Source organism: Monodon monoceros, unplaced genomic scaffold, assembly GCF_005190385.1.
Source record: "Monodon monoceros isolate NGI ecotype Baffin Bay Population unplaced genomic scaffold, NGI_Narwhal_1 Super_Scaffold_7, whole genome shotgun sequence".
In the NCBI taxonomy this organism is placed as follows: Eukaryota; Metazoa; Chordata; class Mammalia; order Artiodactyla; family Monodontidae; genus Monodon; species Monodon monoceros.
Genome location: NW_021703784.1, coordinates 3,991,386 through 4,006,268, shown reverse-complemented (window position 1 = coordinate 4,006,268; position 14,883 = coordinate 3,991,386). Strand labels below are relative to the sequence as shown.

Sequence of the window (14,883 nt, the reverse complement as noted above, 5' to 3'; positions counted from 1 at the left end):
TGAGCCTGCGCTCCAGAGCCCACAAGCCACAGCTACTGAAGTCCGCATGCCTAGAATCCGTGCTCTGCAACAAGAGAAGCCACTGCAATGAGAAGCCCATGCACCGCAACGAAGAGTAGCCCCCGCTTGCTGCAACTAGAGAAAGCCCGTGTGCAGCAACAAAAACGCAACGCAGGGACTTCCCTGGTGGCGCATTGGTTAAGAATCCGCCTACCAATGCAGGGGACACGGGCTCAAGCCCTGGTCCTGGAAGATCCAACATGCCACGGAGCAACTAAGCCTGTGCACCACAACTACAGAGCCTGCGCTCTAGAGCCCGTGAGCCACAACTACTGAGCCTGTGAGCCACAACTACTGAAGCCCAAGCGCCTAGATCCCACGCTCCACAACAAGAGAAGCCACTGCAATGAGAAGCCCACGCACCACAACGAAGAGTAGCCCCCTCTCGCCGCAACTAGAGAAAGCCAGCTTGCAGCAACGAAGACCCAATGCAGCCAAAAATAAATAAATTTATTAAAAATAAAAGAAAGACCCAACGCAGGCAAAAAAAAGAAAAATTAAATCTTTTAAAAAAAGAAAAGCTAGACTTGACTTCATAGCATTATGGAAAACATAGAAGACACTATACCTATAGAGGAAGACTGTGGACTAATCAGAAGGTCCTCCTGGACTTGTTCACTTCCTGGCACTGTCTGCTGGTCACTCAGTGAACTCTGGGATGCACTGACAGGCTGGGATACTTCCTCATGGACCTCCTCATCACTTAACCTTTCTACTTTGACCCGGACATCTTCCTCGGTACCCAGAGGTAAGGTAGTTTTTGTGCTCTCACAAGTCACATAATCAGCCATTCTTCTACCTGTCTCAGATGGGCCAGGTAATTCTAAAGTCCGGGTATTTTCTGCTTGCTTAAGCTTATCAGGCTGAATCCTTCGATCAATTCCAAAAGGAAAAGTCCAGGGAAAAGCTAGAGAAGAGTCAACTGGTTGATTTCTATTTTCTGAGTAGGAAGCTGAAGAATTCAATACCTGTGGAGAACTTGTTTGTGTGCTACACTTCACAGGACTTTCAGGAGACATAACAATGTAGCTTTTGCGCTTTCTCCTCGACTCTCGGCAAACAGGAATGGTTCTTTCTACCACACTGCACTCTGAAGACACTGGAGAAATGCTTCCGTCTCGAGATGTAAAATTGCAGTTAGAGTTATTTTCTTGTCCAGCATCTAGACCCTTTTCTGGTTGGCTGTTGGGTGTATTCCATAAAATGCTTGATTTCATGAACTCTGAGCAGGTGCTAGCAACACTGAACATTTGCATATAGCTGGCTGCAGCTAGAACATCAATGATATTTTCTGTGTTAATTGACAGAGTGGCTGTGTAAGCATATTCTAAAAGGGGTATAAAGCCAGTCACTGTGACATGATGCAAATCCAACACATTCTTGTTCTCATCTTCTGCTTGGCCTACAAGTTTGGTGCGAAAGAAATCACTGCAAGCTGCTAGTACCACCTTATGTGCCCGGAAGACTTTGTCCTGGACACGAATAGTGATATCACAAAAATGTCCATCATTTCGAAGCATATTTAGCTTTCCAAGCATTTCCTGGCTGTGGGAAGAGGAGCTATGAGTAAATGTTTTCACACCCATCTTTTCCTTCCTCTTCTACCGATGCTCTTCAAGGATGCAAATGAATCAGAATGTCCTAAAAGATACATAAAATAAGCATTAATTGATGGTTTAGTAGCTGAAATAAAAGGTGATTTAGATCGTTTTCATGAGGCCACCATGCTAAATCAACAAGCTGAAAGATGGTAGTGAGAAAGTTAGTTCAAGGTAAGAAATATATTAAAATACATTCTCTATATCTGTCCCCTAAAGTGTCCTATCAGTGGAGTCTGTGAGCTAATGTCACACTTAATGAGCTGCATAGTTTTAAATAATAATAATTTGCAAATAATGACAATTATAGAATACTATTTTCCAGATATAGTTCTAAATGCTTCACATTCGATAATTTGATTGTCATGATGTCTCTACCAGTAGGTACATTTTATCCCCATTTAACAGAAAAAGGTTAACTACCTTGCTGAAGTCAGAAAATTTTTAAGTGGCAGACCCAGGGTTCAAATCCAGTCAGGCTGGCTCCAGAACCTACACTCTTAACCTCAATGCTTTATCCTGCCTCTTTTAGGATATAAAGTGAGTAAATACAAGTGACCAAGAGTCTAAGTGTTATGACGTGCTAGGTCTGCATTCTTTCTTCAACAGTTCCTCCAAGGCTGTTTGTTACAAGGACTAAATGAGACAATACACGCCGCACGTGCTGAGCACAGCATTGGCACGTTGTGAGCACTCGTAGGTGAAAGCAGCTACTGCTGTTTAGATTACTAACACGATAAAACCACCTTCCTGAAAGAAAATTTATAAAACAAATAATGTTTAGTAATCAACTGATTGGATTTTCCCTTAAAAAAAAAAAAAAGTTGGTTTGCCTGTATCACATTTTACATTTATTCACTAAAAATGTAAAAAACTGACATTCTTAAATACTTTTAATTTTGCAAATCTAATAATACTTTTAAATAATAGTTTTTACAGTACTTTCCCCCTAAACTCTTTTTATATCCTCTATGTGAAAGTCACGGAGGCTTGTACTAGCCCCTTGATAAAGATAAGAAAACACTAATGCTCAGTGAAGTTAAATGGCTAACAAATGACAACCAAAGCTAAGATCTGGGTCTTTTGACTGTTAGATTGCTTTTCCAATACAAGAACACATAGCTAAACACATATATATGGAATTTAAGAAAAAAAAAATGTCATGAAGAACCTAGGGATAAGACAGGAATAAAGACACAGACCTACTAGAGAATGGACTTGAGGATACGGGGAGGGGGAAGGGTAAGCTGTGACAAAGCGAGAGAGTGGCATGGACATATATACACTACCAAATGTAAAATAGATAGCTAGTGGGAAGCAGCCGCATAGCACAGGGAGATCAGCTCTGTGCTCTGCGACCACCTAGAGGGGTGGGATAGGGAGGGTGGGAGGGAGGGAGACGCAAGAGGGAAGAGATATGGGAACATATGTATATGTATAACTGATTCACTTTGTTATAAAGCAGAAACTAACACACCATTGTAAAGCAATTATACTCCAATAAAGATGTAAAAAAAAAAAACAAAAAAACCCCACATAGCTATGTACATCAATTATTTTATCTAAGACAAATAACTTTTCTTTTTTTTTTTTAAAAAAAGTACTAAAATAAATGCAAAACAAATTTGGGGAAACACTTTTTGTAAATCATCTCTAGATAAAGAAGATTTCAAATGTCTCAAAAATATAGCCACCAGTTAAAAATGGTGTTGAAGATCATGAATATTTAACTGACCTGGAAAAATGTGTGGTTCTGAGTATTAAACGAATGCACAATTACTGAATACAGTGAAAACTCAAGTGGTCATTATTATGTATTTAGAGAAAAATGTGATGAGTATACAGACGATAATCATCTTTGTGAAATATATACACACGTTTATATTTGTACACACACACACACACAGAACAAGAGAACATGAGGTCTTAACTAGAGATTCATGGATTCACTAAGGGTGCCATGATCCTTCTGAAATTGCACACAGAATGTGTGTATTGATGGCAGCTTTCATCATATTCAAGGGAATCACTGGTAGACTATGGGTGTTTATTCTCTTCTTTTTGCACATTAAACAATTTTTTTCTTTTAAAAAGCACCATACTGCTGCAAAACCCTAGGGTTTCAGTTCCTCTTGGTTCAAACCCCAAAGTCATGCAGAGTAGGTCTACTTCTTCTTTCCCCTTGAAAAAGCTTTCAAAAACTGAAGATGGCAATCACATTCCATTCTTTCCTAAGGTTCTATTCTTTAAGCTAAACATCCCTTGTCCTTTTAAGTTCTCCTTAAAATTTGATGAACATCCTTGCTATGCTCTCAACAATCTCCATTTCCTGTATTCCTTTAAGACTGGTTCCCAGAGTTGTACACAATATGATAGGTATGGCAGGATTATAACTTGAGCATAACTTTACTATTTTTACCTCCCTTGTCTGGGTACAAATATTGGTAAGACTAAACCCGGTATTCTGACAGTCAAATCATACTACTGACTGATTTTGTTTATACTATTGAAAACTTAATTCAATAATCGACTGATTAGATGTGAGGAACTTTATTATGTAAAGAGAGGAACACAATTAAAAATAAAACATTGTCCTTGACCTCATTAAGTTTACAGTCTTGGGCTTCCCTGGTGGCGCAGTGGTTAAGAATCCGCCTGCCAATACAGGGGACATGGGTTCGAGCCCTGGTCCGGGAAGATCCCACATGCCACAGAGCAACTAAGCCCGTGCGCCGCAACTACTGAGCCTGAGCTCTAGAGCCCGCGAGCCCCAACTACTGAGCCCGTGTGCCCCAACTACTGAGCCCACATGCCACAACTGCTGAAGCCCACGCGCCTAGAGCCCATGCTCCACAACAAGAGAAGCCACAGCAGTGAGAAGTCCCCACTCACCGCAACTAGAGAAAGCCCACGTGCGGCAACGAAGACCCAATGCAGCCAAAAAACCACAGAAAACTTAGTCTTTATGAAGACGACACACGTACCTAATTAAAACTACACAGCTAGTGCTATGTGAAAGCAAACAAAGAAAAATTTAATTCTGAACGTGCAGGGCAGGAGAGGCACCATGGAGGGCAGGGAGTAATGAAAGTAGAGCTCTGCCGGGTGATAAAGCAGACGGGAGTGCCAGGCTCTCATGGGACCTCACACGATCTCAGTGAGCGCTCACCATCCTGACGTGCCTTGCGTACAGTGTGTGCACTGTACTGGCAAGTTGTTGTTAATGGCACTATAAGTTACTCTAAATGTGGGCATGCAGAGGTCGTCAGTTCAAACATCAATCCACTACATAAACATCACTTTCGAATGTTCTTTGTAAGTAAATGTACATGTGAAGGGGAAAAGATTTAAAAAAAGACACCCTAAAGATTTCCAGCTCAATAAATATAAAAAATTCACTGAATATCCCAACATGAGAAGACAAAATGACCAATCTGAGGTTCTTCTTAGTCTGATAACACAATAAATGGCATGAAGCTCTGGGCCGAGCCAGCCAGGTAAGGCCGCTGAAGTAACTACCCTGACCAATCAGAGGCGACATCTCAAATATAAACCTGCCTGTGCGCTTTCCCAAAGACAAGCAATCACAACGAGACACCAGGCAGCTAAGACTGATCTGACCAAACTACCATTTAACGTATCTGCTGATTTCTCTCTCACAGGAACGAGATGAAGAGGGAAAAAAATGGGAAAGCTTTATTTGGAAGTTTTTTGTTCATTTGCTGTACCCCAGTAAACTGGCTTCTTTAAAAGCCAGGCCATGAGGAGCACTTAGTTTGATCGGGATCACATGGTTCAGGGAGGAACATGCCTTCAAGCAAGTGATACTCATAATCCAGGGACCATCTGCATGAACACAGGTGTGAAAGCAAGAAATTAAATAGTATATTTGGAGAACACGTGCAACAGGGTGTTGAAAACATTTCAATCTCGGTTTGGGTGGAGGCCCCAAACAACAGATACTGCATCCAAAGTGAGGTGCAAGGCCACCTGGACATGGAGGCAGGGGAAAACTTAGTTTCAACCTTGAGTTACACCCACCTTCAACGTTCAAAGAGTTAAATATTAGAAAAGGACTTTGCCGAGTGATCAGTGTGTTGTGAGTTTCAAACCCTCTCCCACTCCCTTCTACTCCCCAGTAATGGAAAGGGGTTAAGGCAAATTTGCCCTTTGTTTCAGGTCTACAGAAAATGTGTCACACTTGAAAAAAATCTGATGGATACAAGTCTGATTTAAACTCTGGCCAAGACTACGAAGTATGCTTACCATCTCTCAACAGTATATAAAAGCAACGCCCGGAATGGCTGAAGAGACTCTGGTGCCCAAATGCTGGGTTGCACATCCTGGTACCGCCATGTGTAGCAGTGGGACCTTAGGCAAGTCACCAAACTTCACCGTAATTTCTTCAGCAGTGAAACAGGGATAACAGAACTTACTTCAGAGAGCTCTGAGCATTAACTGGCCTGATACACATAAAGTGCTTTTAACAGTACTTAGCACGAAATGAATGCTACAGAAACGTCAGCCGCTGCTGCTGCTGTTATTAAAGACCTTTCCTTATTATTCAATCCTGGAGGGGCCAGAGACCACAGTCAGCAAATGAGGAGGAATAGAAGGGCAGAGAGGAAAAACAGAAAGAAAAAGGAAGGCAAACCAACCTCACTTTCCACTGCAGACCTAGAGTAGGCCTGAGGTGGGCAAAGAAGAAAACCTTTAACTCTGAATTAAATTTATTAGTTCTCGAAAATAATGTTTCTATTCCCTGAAAGTAACCAGAAAAGTTATTAAGACTTGCCCTTCAAGAGGCTGGAGGGAGTATTAACCCCACAGAATAAATTTATAAGGATGATGGAAGACAAAAATAAAATGGATTCTGAGTACCTTCCGTAAACTGTGTTTGTTCAATGTAATGGTTACACACATATGGTACAAAGTATAATACAGATGGAGGTATGGAATGGAAGGAAGATGAAGATTAGACTGGGAAATGCCCTGTATGCCATGTATTTATTACATTAATTTCCCAACACAGGTCTGTGAAAACTTAGTCTCATGACATACTCTATAATAAATTACACAGACAAATATAATTTAGAAATACTGCAGTAACATACATTGTGGCAAAACTTGGGATGAAATTATGTTATTTGAAAAAGTCATACGTAATATGGATAGTACAGAAGCCAGAAAGTATATCCTGAAATTTTTATAAATTAGATAATTCTATTTAAAAAAACCTCGTATCTCTCCATATGCGTGTAGATGAATATGTATGTGTGTAGTTATATATTTAATTTGGAACTCATTTAAAATTCTCAAATAAATATTTTTTCAATCCAATTACTAATGCAGAATTTATGTAGCGCTCAAAATAAAAATGTATTTTGTAATAGTTTGCAATTTGAACTAGTAATTCAGAAAGTTTCCTTCCCATCCCTTTTATTCCAAATTACTTATGAAACAGTATATACATGTTTATGAAAGCGGCCGTTGCTAAACAACATATACTTTAAGGAGAGAAAAATAGGGCTTCCCTGGTGGCGCAGTGGCTGAGACTCCGCCTGCCGATGCAGGGGACACGGGTTCGTGCCCCGGTCTGGGAGGATCCCACATGCCGCGGAGCGGCTGGGCCCGTGAGCCATGGCCGCTAAGCCTGCGCGTCCGGAGCCTCTGCTCCGCAGCGGGAGAGGCCACAACGATGAGAGGCCCACGTACCGCAAAAAAAAAAAAAAAAAAGGGAGGGAAAAATATCTTATGATTCTGTTTTGCAGTTGGGTTGAAAAACATTTACCAAATAAGGTATATAGCCCAGTTGCTATAATAGTTTAAGTTAGACAAATACTAAGTTTTGAATTCTGACTCTTCCATTTACCATTCAGGCATTAAATCTTAAGTCTAGTTACTTCATCTCTCTATGCTTCAGTTTTCTCATTTGTAAAACAGGAATGGAAATTACCCTTTCAAGATAGTCACGAGGACTGAATTAGCACAATTCCTGGCACAAAGTAAACATTCAATAAATGTTAGCTTCTATTATTACCCTAGAAAAAGTGTGAATAAAATGAAATGGAGATAAAATTTCAAAATATCTACTCTATTTCTTATATGACACAGAGCACATCCTGAATATGTATATTTTGATATAAAGATTAACTGATAAAAATTATCAGAGGATTTGAGATTAAAATGGAGTAGCTCGGACTTCCCTGGTGGCACAGTGGTTAAGAATCCGCCTGCCAATGCAGGGGTCATGGGTTCGAGCTCTGGTCCAGGAAGATCCCACATGCCGCGGAGCAACTAAGCCCGAGTGCCACAACTACCGAGCCTGCTCTCTAGAGCCCGCGAGCCACAACTACTGAGCCTGTGCTCTAGAGCCCACGTGCCACAAATACTGAGCCTGCGCTCTACAGCCCGCATGCCACAACTACTGAGCCTGCACGCCACAACTACTGAAGCCTGCACGCCTAGAGCCCGTGCTCCACAACAAGAGAAGCCACCGCAATAAGAAGCCTGTGCACCTCAACGAAGAGTAGACCCCACTCACCGCAACTAGAGAAAGCCCGTGTGCAGCAACGAAGATCCAACACAGCCAATAAATAAATAAATAAAACTAAAAAAAAATGGAGTAGCTCTTCAGCATATAAAGTGAGGTGGCTGCCTCAGATGATTGAAGAGAAAGTAATGAGACTGCTAACCTTGAAACTAATTTGCGAGGATGTGAAACTTGATATTTAATAAGAATTTGCATGTTTAAATATCCAGCCACATCTCAAAACTGGAAACTAATTTTCCAAATTATACTAACAAGGTTTTAATTATGCTAAAACTGAACTGAGATAACTTCGTTCCCACCCTATTTCTAATTAAAACCAATCAAGGACAGAAAAGAAGGTTAGGGAGAGAGACATACAGAATTTAAGATGCCTCTAATAGGAATATTCAGGTGGAATTTATATATAAAGTATCTGTACTAGTTGACTGTGTACAGTAGCAAATGCAGCACTAGGACCTTCAGATATGTTATCTCACGTGAGGTAAGATGATAATAATCTGATTTTACAGAGGAATTGAGACTTGAAACACTGCTTGTTTGAGGCCACTTATGTTTATGTTTATACCAATGCTAAGGGCCTAGGACCTTATGCAATAGGTAACCACTGGAGAACCACTGGAGAGCAGTGTTATTTACAGCTACATTTTAAGATTATCCTGGTAGCAATACAGAGGGTGGCTGTTAGAGCAGTACAAGTGTAAGATAAGATAAAATCGGACTAAATCAGTGGCAGTGAGGATAGAGAACATAAATTGACAAATATTTAGGAGGTAAAACCACCTAGGCATGATTTTGTGTTGGGGATGGGATGGGGGAGTAGTAGCAGACAAGAATGTAACCCTAGGTTTTGACATGGATGGTTGAGTGGATGGTATTTTCACCAAACAAGGCAGTGAAAGAGGAAGAGCTGGTTTTGGTAGGGCTTATATTTGAATGAAAAGAAATATTTTGGTTTTAAGCATACAATCTGAAATACTTCTGAGGGGAATATCCGAGAGTACATGTATATATGAAGTTGCCTATTCTGGTCTGGAGTTCAGGGAAGAGGTCGGAGCTGGACCTAAATACTGGGTTTTACATAGGTCACTGGTAAATTTCATCCTGTTGAATTTGTTAGAGCCTAAGACATCTAAAGAATGTGTAGGGAGCAGAGGCAGAAAAGCAAGTTGTGAGAAGCTTGGAGCAAGCAGAGAGCAAAAGGATTTGGTGAAAACATTTTATGGTGTCTAATTTACATTTTGAACCTGTCCAGTATTTAGCATAATACAGAAGCAGTGAAATATGTGAATGGATAGATATATGTCCTGAAATTTCTATTTGGTTTGGCTATATGAAGTGCCTATATCTATTCATTATCAGTGGTTAAAAGGTGAAGATAAAGTTGCAATTTGAATTTACAGCCTTGAATTTGAATTAAAAGCATCAGTATGAACTCATAACATAGTTAATCTTCAGCCATGAATATCCCTAGCACCCAGACTGGCCTTCAAATTCCATTTCCCACTAAAAGAAATCATGGCCCCTTAGAGAAAAGACAGATTGCACTTTGGGGGCAGTAAATGTCCACCTGGAGCATCTTATCAGCTATGCAAGGAAGCTATCAAAGATCACTAGGGGTATGCCAAAATGCAAGTCACTTTGAGGAGGTTCCCAATGGCAAAAAATGCAACAGTAAACTGAATCAATGAAATACATTCATGAGTTCACATGACACTAGAAACAAAAACAAACCTAATCCATCACCTTTAAAGATGCTAATGAACCAAAAAATTATTTTGAAAACTGGTTTTAAAAAGAAGGAAAGAGGCACTTCCCTGGTGGTCCAGTGGCTAAGACTCCATGCTCCCAATGCAGAGGGCCCAGGTTCGATCCCTGGTCAGGGAACTAGATGCCACATGCATGCTGCAACTAAGAGTTCGCATATCACAACTAAGGAGCCCGCATGCCACAACTAAGGAGCCCATGAGCTGCAACTAAGACCCAGTGCAACTAAATTTAAAACAATAATAATAATAATAAAAGATCTCACATGCCACAATGAAGATCATACATGCCTCAACTAAGACCTGGTGCAGCCTAAATAAACAAATTAATTAATTAATTAATTAAAAAAGGGGGGGAGAATAAAGCATTTATTCTGCCTTTCCAATATAAACAGTGTTTTTAAGTAATCAAATAGAATATGAAAGGTTTCTCTTTATAGAAATATTCCAGCTAATAAATGAAGAAAGAATGTCAGAATTAGAAGAACACAATTTTGCACGCCCCCCCAAATAAAGAGGCATTAATCATCATGGTTTATAACTTCACAGAAAGAGCAGTAAGACACTGCAAAAAAGACTGAACAAAAATCTGACCAAGTTTCTAGATCCAACTACCAATTCACAGTAAATACAGAGGAACAGGAATATATTAAGCTATACCACTGCAGTGCAAACGGCAAAATTTAGACTGTGATAAACTCTACAGGACAAGACTTGGAAGGAAAAAAACAGCAAGGAAGAAAGAGATAAAGGGAGAACTAGAATGGGAAACTTTGTGCATATCTTAAGGAATAAACTTACAAGATAATTGGAAATTTGTTTTTATTGACTACTTGAAAATGTCAAGAAATTACTGTTAATTTTTTTTTTTTTCTGGTACGCGGTCCTCTCACTTTTGTGGCCTCTCCCATTGCAGAGCACAGGCTCCAGACGCGCAAGCTCAGCGGCCATGGCTCACGGGCCCAGCCGCTCCGCGGCATGTGGGATCTTCCCAGACCAGGGCACGAACCCGTGTCCCCTGCATTGGCAGGTGGACTCTCAACCACTGCGCCACCAGGGAAGCCCCCTCACTGTGGTTTTGATTTGCATTTCCCTGATAACTAATGATGCTGAACATCTTTTCATGTGCTTATTGGCTATTTGCAAATCATCCTTGGAGAAATGTCTATTCAGCTACTATGTCCATTTTTTAACTGGGTTGTCTTTTTATTATTGAATTGTAAAAGTTCTTTATTCTAGATACAAGCTGCTTATCGGATATACAGTTTACAAAAATTTTCTCCCATTCTGTGAGTTGTTATTTCACTTTCTTGGTGTCCTCTGAAGCACAAGTTTTTAATCTTGATGAAGTTTAACATCTATTCTTTTCTTTTGTTGCTTGTGTTTTTGGTGTCATATCCAAGAATTCCTTGCCAACGCCAATGTCATGAGGAATTACCTCTGTCTTATTCTAGCAGTTTTATAGTTTTAGCTCATTTTGAGTTATTTTTTATATATGATGTGAGGTAAAGGTCCAACTTCATTCTTTTGAATGTGGCTACACAGTTGTCCCTGTACTATTTGTTAAAAAGACTACTCTTCCCCATTCAATGGTCTTGACAGCCTTGTTGAAAATCAGTTAAGCATAGATATATGGGTTTACATCTGGACTCTCAATTCTATTCCATTGTTCTATATGTCTATCCTTATTCTTGATTACTGCTACTACATAGTAAGTTTGAAATCAGGAAGTCTGAGTCCTACAAATCTGTCCCTTTTTCAATATTGTTTTGGCTATTCTGGGTTCCTTGTAACTTTATTTATTTATGGCTACGTTGGGTCTTCGTTGCTGCGTGCAGGCTTTCTCTAGTTGCAGCGAGCGGGGGCTACTCTTCGTGGTGGTGCACGGGCTTCTCTTGCTGTGGAGCACAGGCTCTAGGCACATGGGATTCAGTAGCTGTGGCTCGCGGGCTCTAGGCGTGCAGGCTCAGTAGTTGTGGCTCACGGGCTTAGCTGCTCCACGGCATGCGGGATCTTCCTGGACCAGGGCTCGAACCCGTGTCCCCTGCATTGGCAGGCAGATTCTTAACCACTGCACCACCAGGGAAGCCCCCCTTGTAACTTTTAGAATCAGGGTGTCAACCTCTACAAAAAAAAAAATCAGCTGAGATTTAAAAAAAAATTAATTAATTTATTTTGGTTGCATTGGGTCTTAGTTGCGGCTTGTCAACTCCTTAGTTGCAGTACGCATGTGGGATCTAGCTCCCTGACCAGGGATCGAAACCGGGCCCTCTGCTTCGGGAGTGCAGAGTCGTATCTACTGCACCACCAGGGAAGTCCCTCAGCTGAGATTTTGACAGTGATTGTGCTCAAGTTTATAGATTAGTTTGGGGTGTACTGCCGTCTTCACAACACTGAGGCTTCCAATCCATGAACATGGGGTGTTTTTCCATTTACTTAGACCATCTTTAATTTCTTTCAACAACGTTTGGTAGTATTCAAAGTGCAAGTTTTGCACTTCCTTTGTTAAATTATTTCCTAAGTATTTTATCCTTTTTGATGCTACTGTGAATGGAACTGCATTAATTTCATTTCTGATGGTTCATTGTTCATAGTATTCCTTTATAATCTTTATTACTTGCTTCCTTCTGGTTGCTTTAGCTTTAGTTTCCTCTTCTTTATCCAGTGTCTTTAGGGGAAGGATGGTTATTAATTTGAGATCTTTCTTCTTCCTTAATATAGGTATATACAACTATAAATTTCCATCTAAGCATTGCTATAGCTGCATATCATAAATTTTGGTACATTGTATCTTCATTTTAATTCATCTCAAAATGTTTTCTGATTTCCTGTTTGACTCCTTCTTTGACCCGCTGGTTCTTTAGGAATGCATTGTTTTATTTTCACATATCTATGAGATTTCCAAAATTTGTCCTGCTATTGATTTATAATTTCATTCCAATAAGGTCTCAGAACATACTTTGCATTATTTCAACCTCTGAAGATCTATTGAGGTTTGTTTTATGGCCTAGCATATGAGCTACACTGGAGAATGCATTTGAGAATGTATATTGTATTGTTAATGGGTGCAGTGTTGTCTGCTAGGTCTAGTTGGTTTATAGCGTCTACTTCCTGTTGATCTTCTGTCAGCTATTCTATTCTCTTTATTGATTTATTTATTTTATTTTTTGGCCATGCCATGTGGGATCTTAACTTCCTGTTGATCTTCTTTCAGCTATTCTATTCTCTTTATTTATTTTTTGGGCATGCCATGTGGCATGTGGGATCTTAGTTCCCCAACTAGGGATCCAACCCATGCCCCCTGCAGTGGAAGTGTGGAGTCCTAACTACTGGACCACCAGGGAATTTCCAAGCTATTCTATACATTACTGAAAGTGGTGTATTGAAGTCTCCATCTATTAATGCTGAATTGTCTATCTCTCCATTTCTGTCCATTTTTGTTTCATGTATTTTGGTACTCTGTTGATAAGTGCATTAATTTTTATAATTGTTGTATCTTCCTGATGAAGTGACACTATTATCATTATAAAATGTCCCTAGTAACATTTTTTGTTAGAGTCTATTTTGTCTGCTATTAGTACAACCACTCTGGTTTTCTTGTAGTTGCTGTTTGCATGGTAAATCTTTTTTCTATTCTCTTTCAATCTGTGTCTATCTTTGGATCTAAAATGTGACTCGGACTTCCCTGATGGCACAGTGGTTAAGAATCCACCTGCCAATGCAGGGGACACGGGTTTGAGCCCTGGTCCAGGAAGACCCTACATGCCGCAGAGCAACTAAGCCCGTGCGCCACAACTACTGAGACTGTGGTCTAGAGCCCGTGAGCCACAACTACTGAGCCCGAATGCCACAACTACTGAAGCCCATGCACCTAGAGCCCATGCTCTGCGACAAAAGAAGCCACCACAATGAGAAGCCTGCGCACTGCAACGAAGAGTAGCCCCCACTCGCTGCAACTAGAGAAAGACCATGTGCAGCAATGAAGACCCAACGCAGCCAAAAACGAATTAATTACTTTTAAAAAAATGTGTCTCCTGTAGACAGCATGTAGCTAGATCTTTTTTTTTGGTAGCCCAATTTGAGAATCTCTGCCTTTTGACTGTTTAATCCAGTCACATTTAATGTTATTATTGATATAGCTGGATTTATGCCTTTCATTCTAATTTGCTTCTGTATGTCTCATGTGTTTTTTGTTCCTCTGTTCTTCCTGTAGTGAATTCTTTTGGATTCAATGAGTATTTTCTAATATAGCACTGTAATTTCCTTAATGACTTTTCTATTTTTTTGAGTTACATTCTCAGTGACTGCTCAAGAGTTTACCATATAAGTCTCAACTTATCAGAATCAGCTGTTGATTTCTACTAGCTTAATATCAGTGACACAAAGAAACATTACTCCTTCCTCCCTTTTCCTAGTACTATTATTATATATATTATATATATATTAATGTTACAAACACAACATTGTTATGATCATTACTTTACCATCTGTAGTCACTTGTGTAGCCCAATACAGTTTTGTTCCCCCCATTTTTGAGCTATTATTGACAAATACATTACATTCATTACACTTCTATATGTTATAGGCCCAATATTACGTTACATACCTATTTTATAACTTGCGTTTTCAATCAGTTATGAGAAGAAAGAAAAATATCCATTTCTACTATTTTTAATAATTACATATTTACCTATACCAGTGCTCTTTTGTTTGTGTGTGCATTTGAATTACTATCTAGGGTCATTCACTTTCAGCCTTAAGAACTTCTTTCAGTATTTCTTATAGGGTGGTCTGCTAGCAAGAAAATCAGTTTTTGTTTAAAATATTTTGCTTTCACTTTAGAAAGACAGTACAGGATTCTTGGCTGACAGTTTTTTTCTTTGAGCACTTTGAATATGTTATCACACTG

The 14,883-nt window shown here is 39.8% G+C and overlaps 1 protein-coding gene across 7 annotated transcripts in view; it reads right to left on the bottom strand.

The window, feature by feature from the left end:
• ZBTB44 (zinc finger and BTB domain containing 44) overlaps positions 1-14,883 on the bottom strand; it is a 71,190-nt gene that overhangs the window by 27,485 nt on the left and 28,822 nt on the right. For 6 of the 7 annotated variants that reach the window (XM_029207802.1, XM_029207807.1, XM_029207801.1 and 3 more), the window contains exon 2: positions 629-1,701. In XM_029207802.1, the coding sequence (XP_029063635.1) occupies positions 629-1,646 (1,018 nt within the window). In that variant the 5' untranslated portion in view covers positions 1,647-1,701. Of the gene's footprint in view, positions 1-628; positions 1,702-5,924; positions 5,957-14,883 lie in introns of those variants that run through there. The other variant, XM_029207803.1, reaches the window with a different exon arrangement.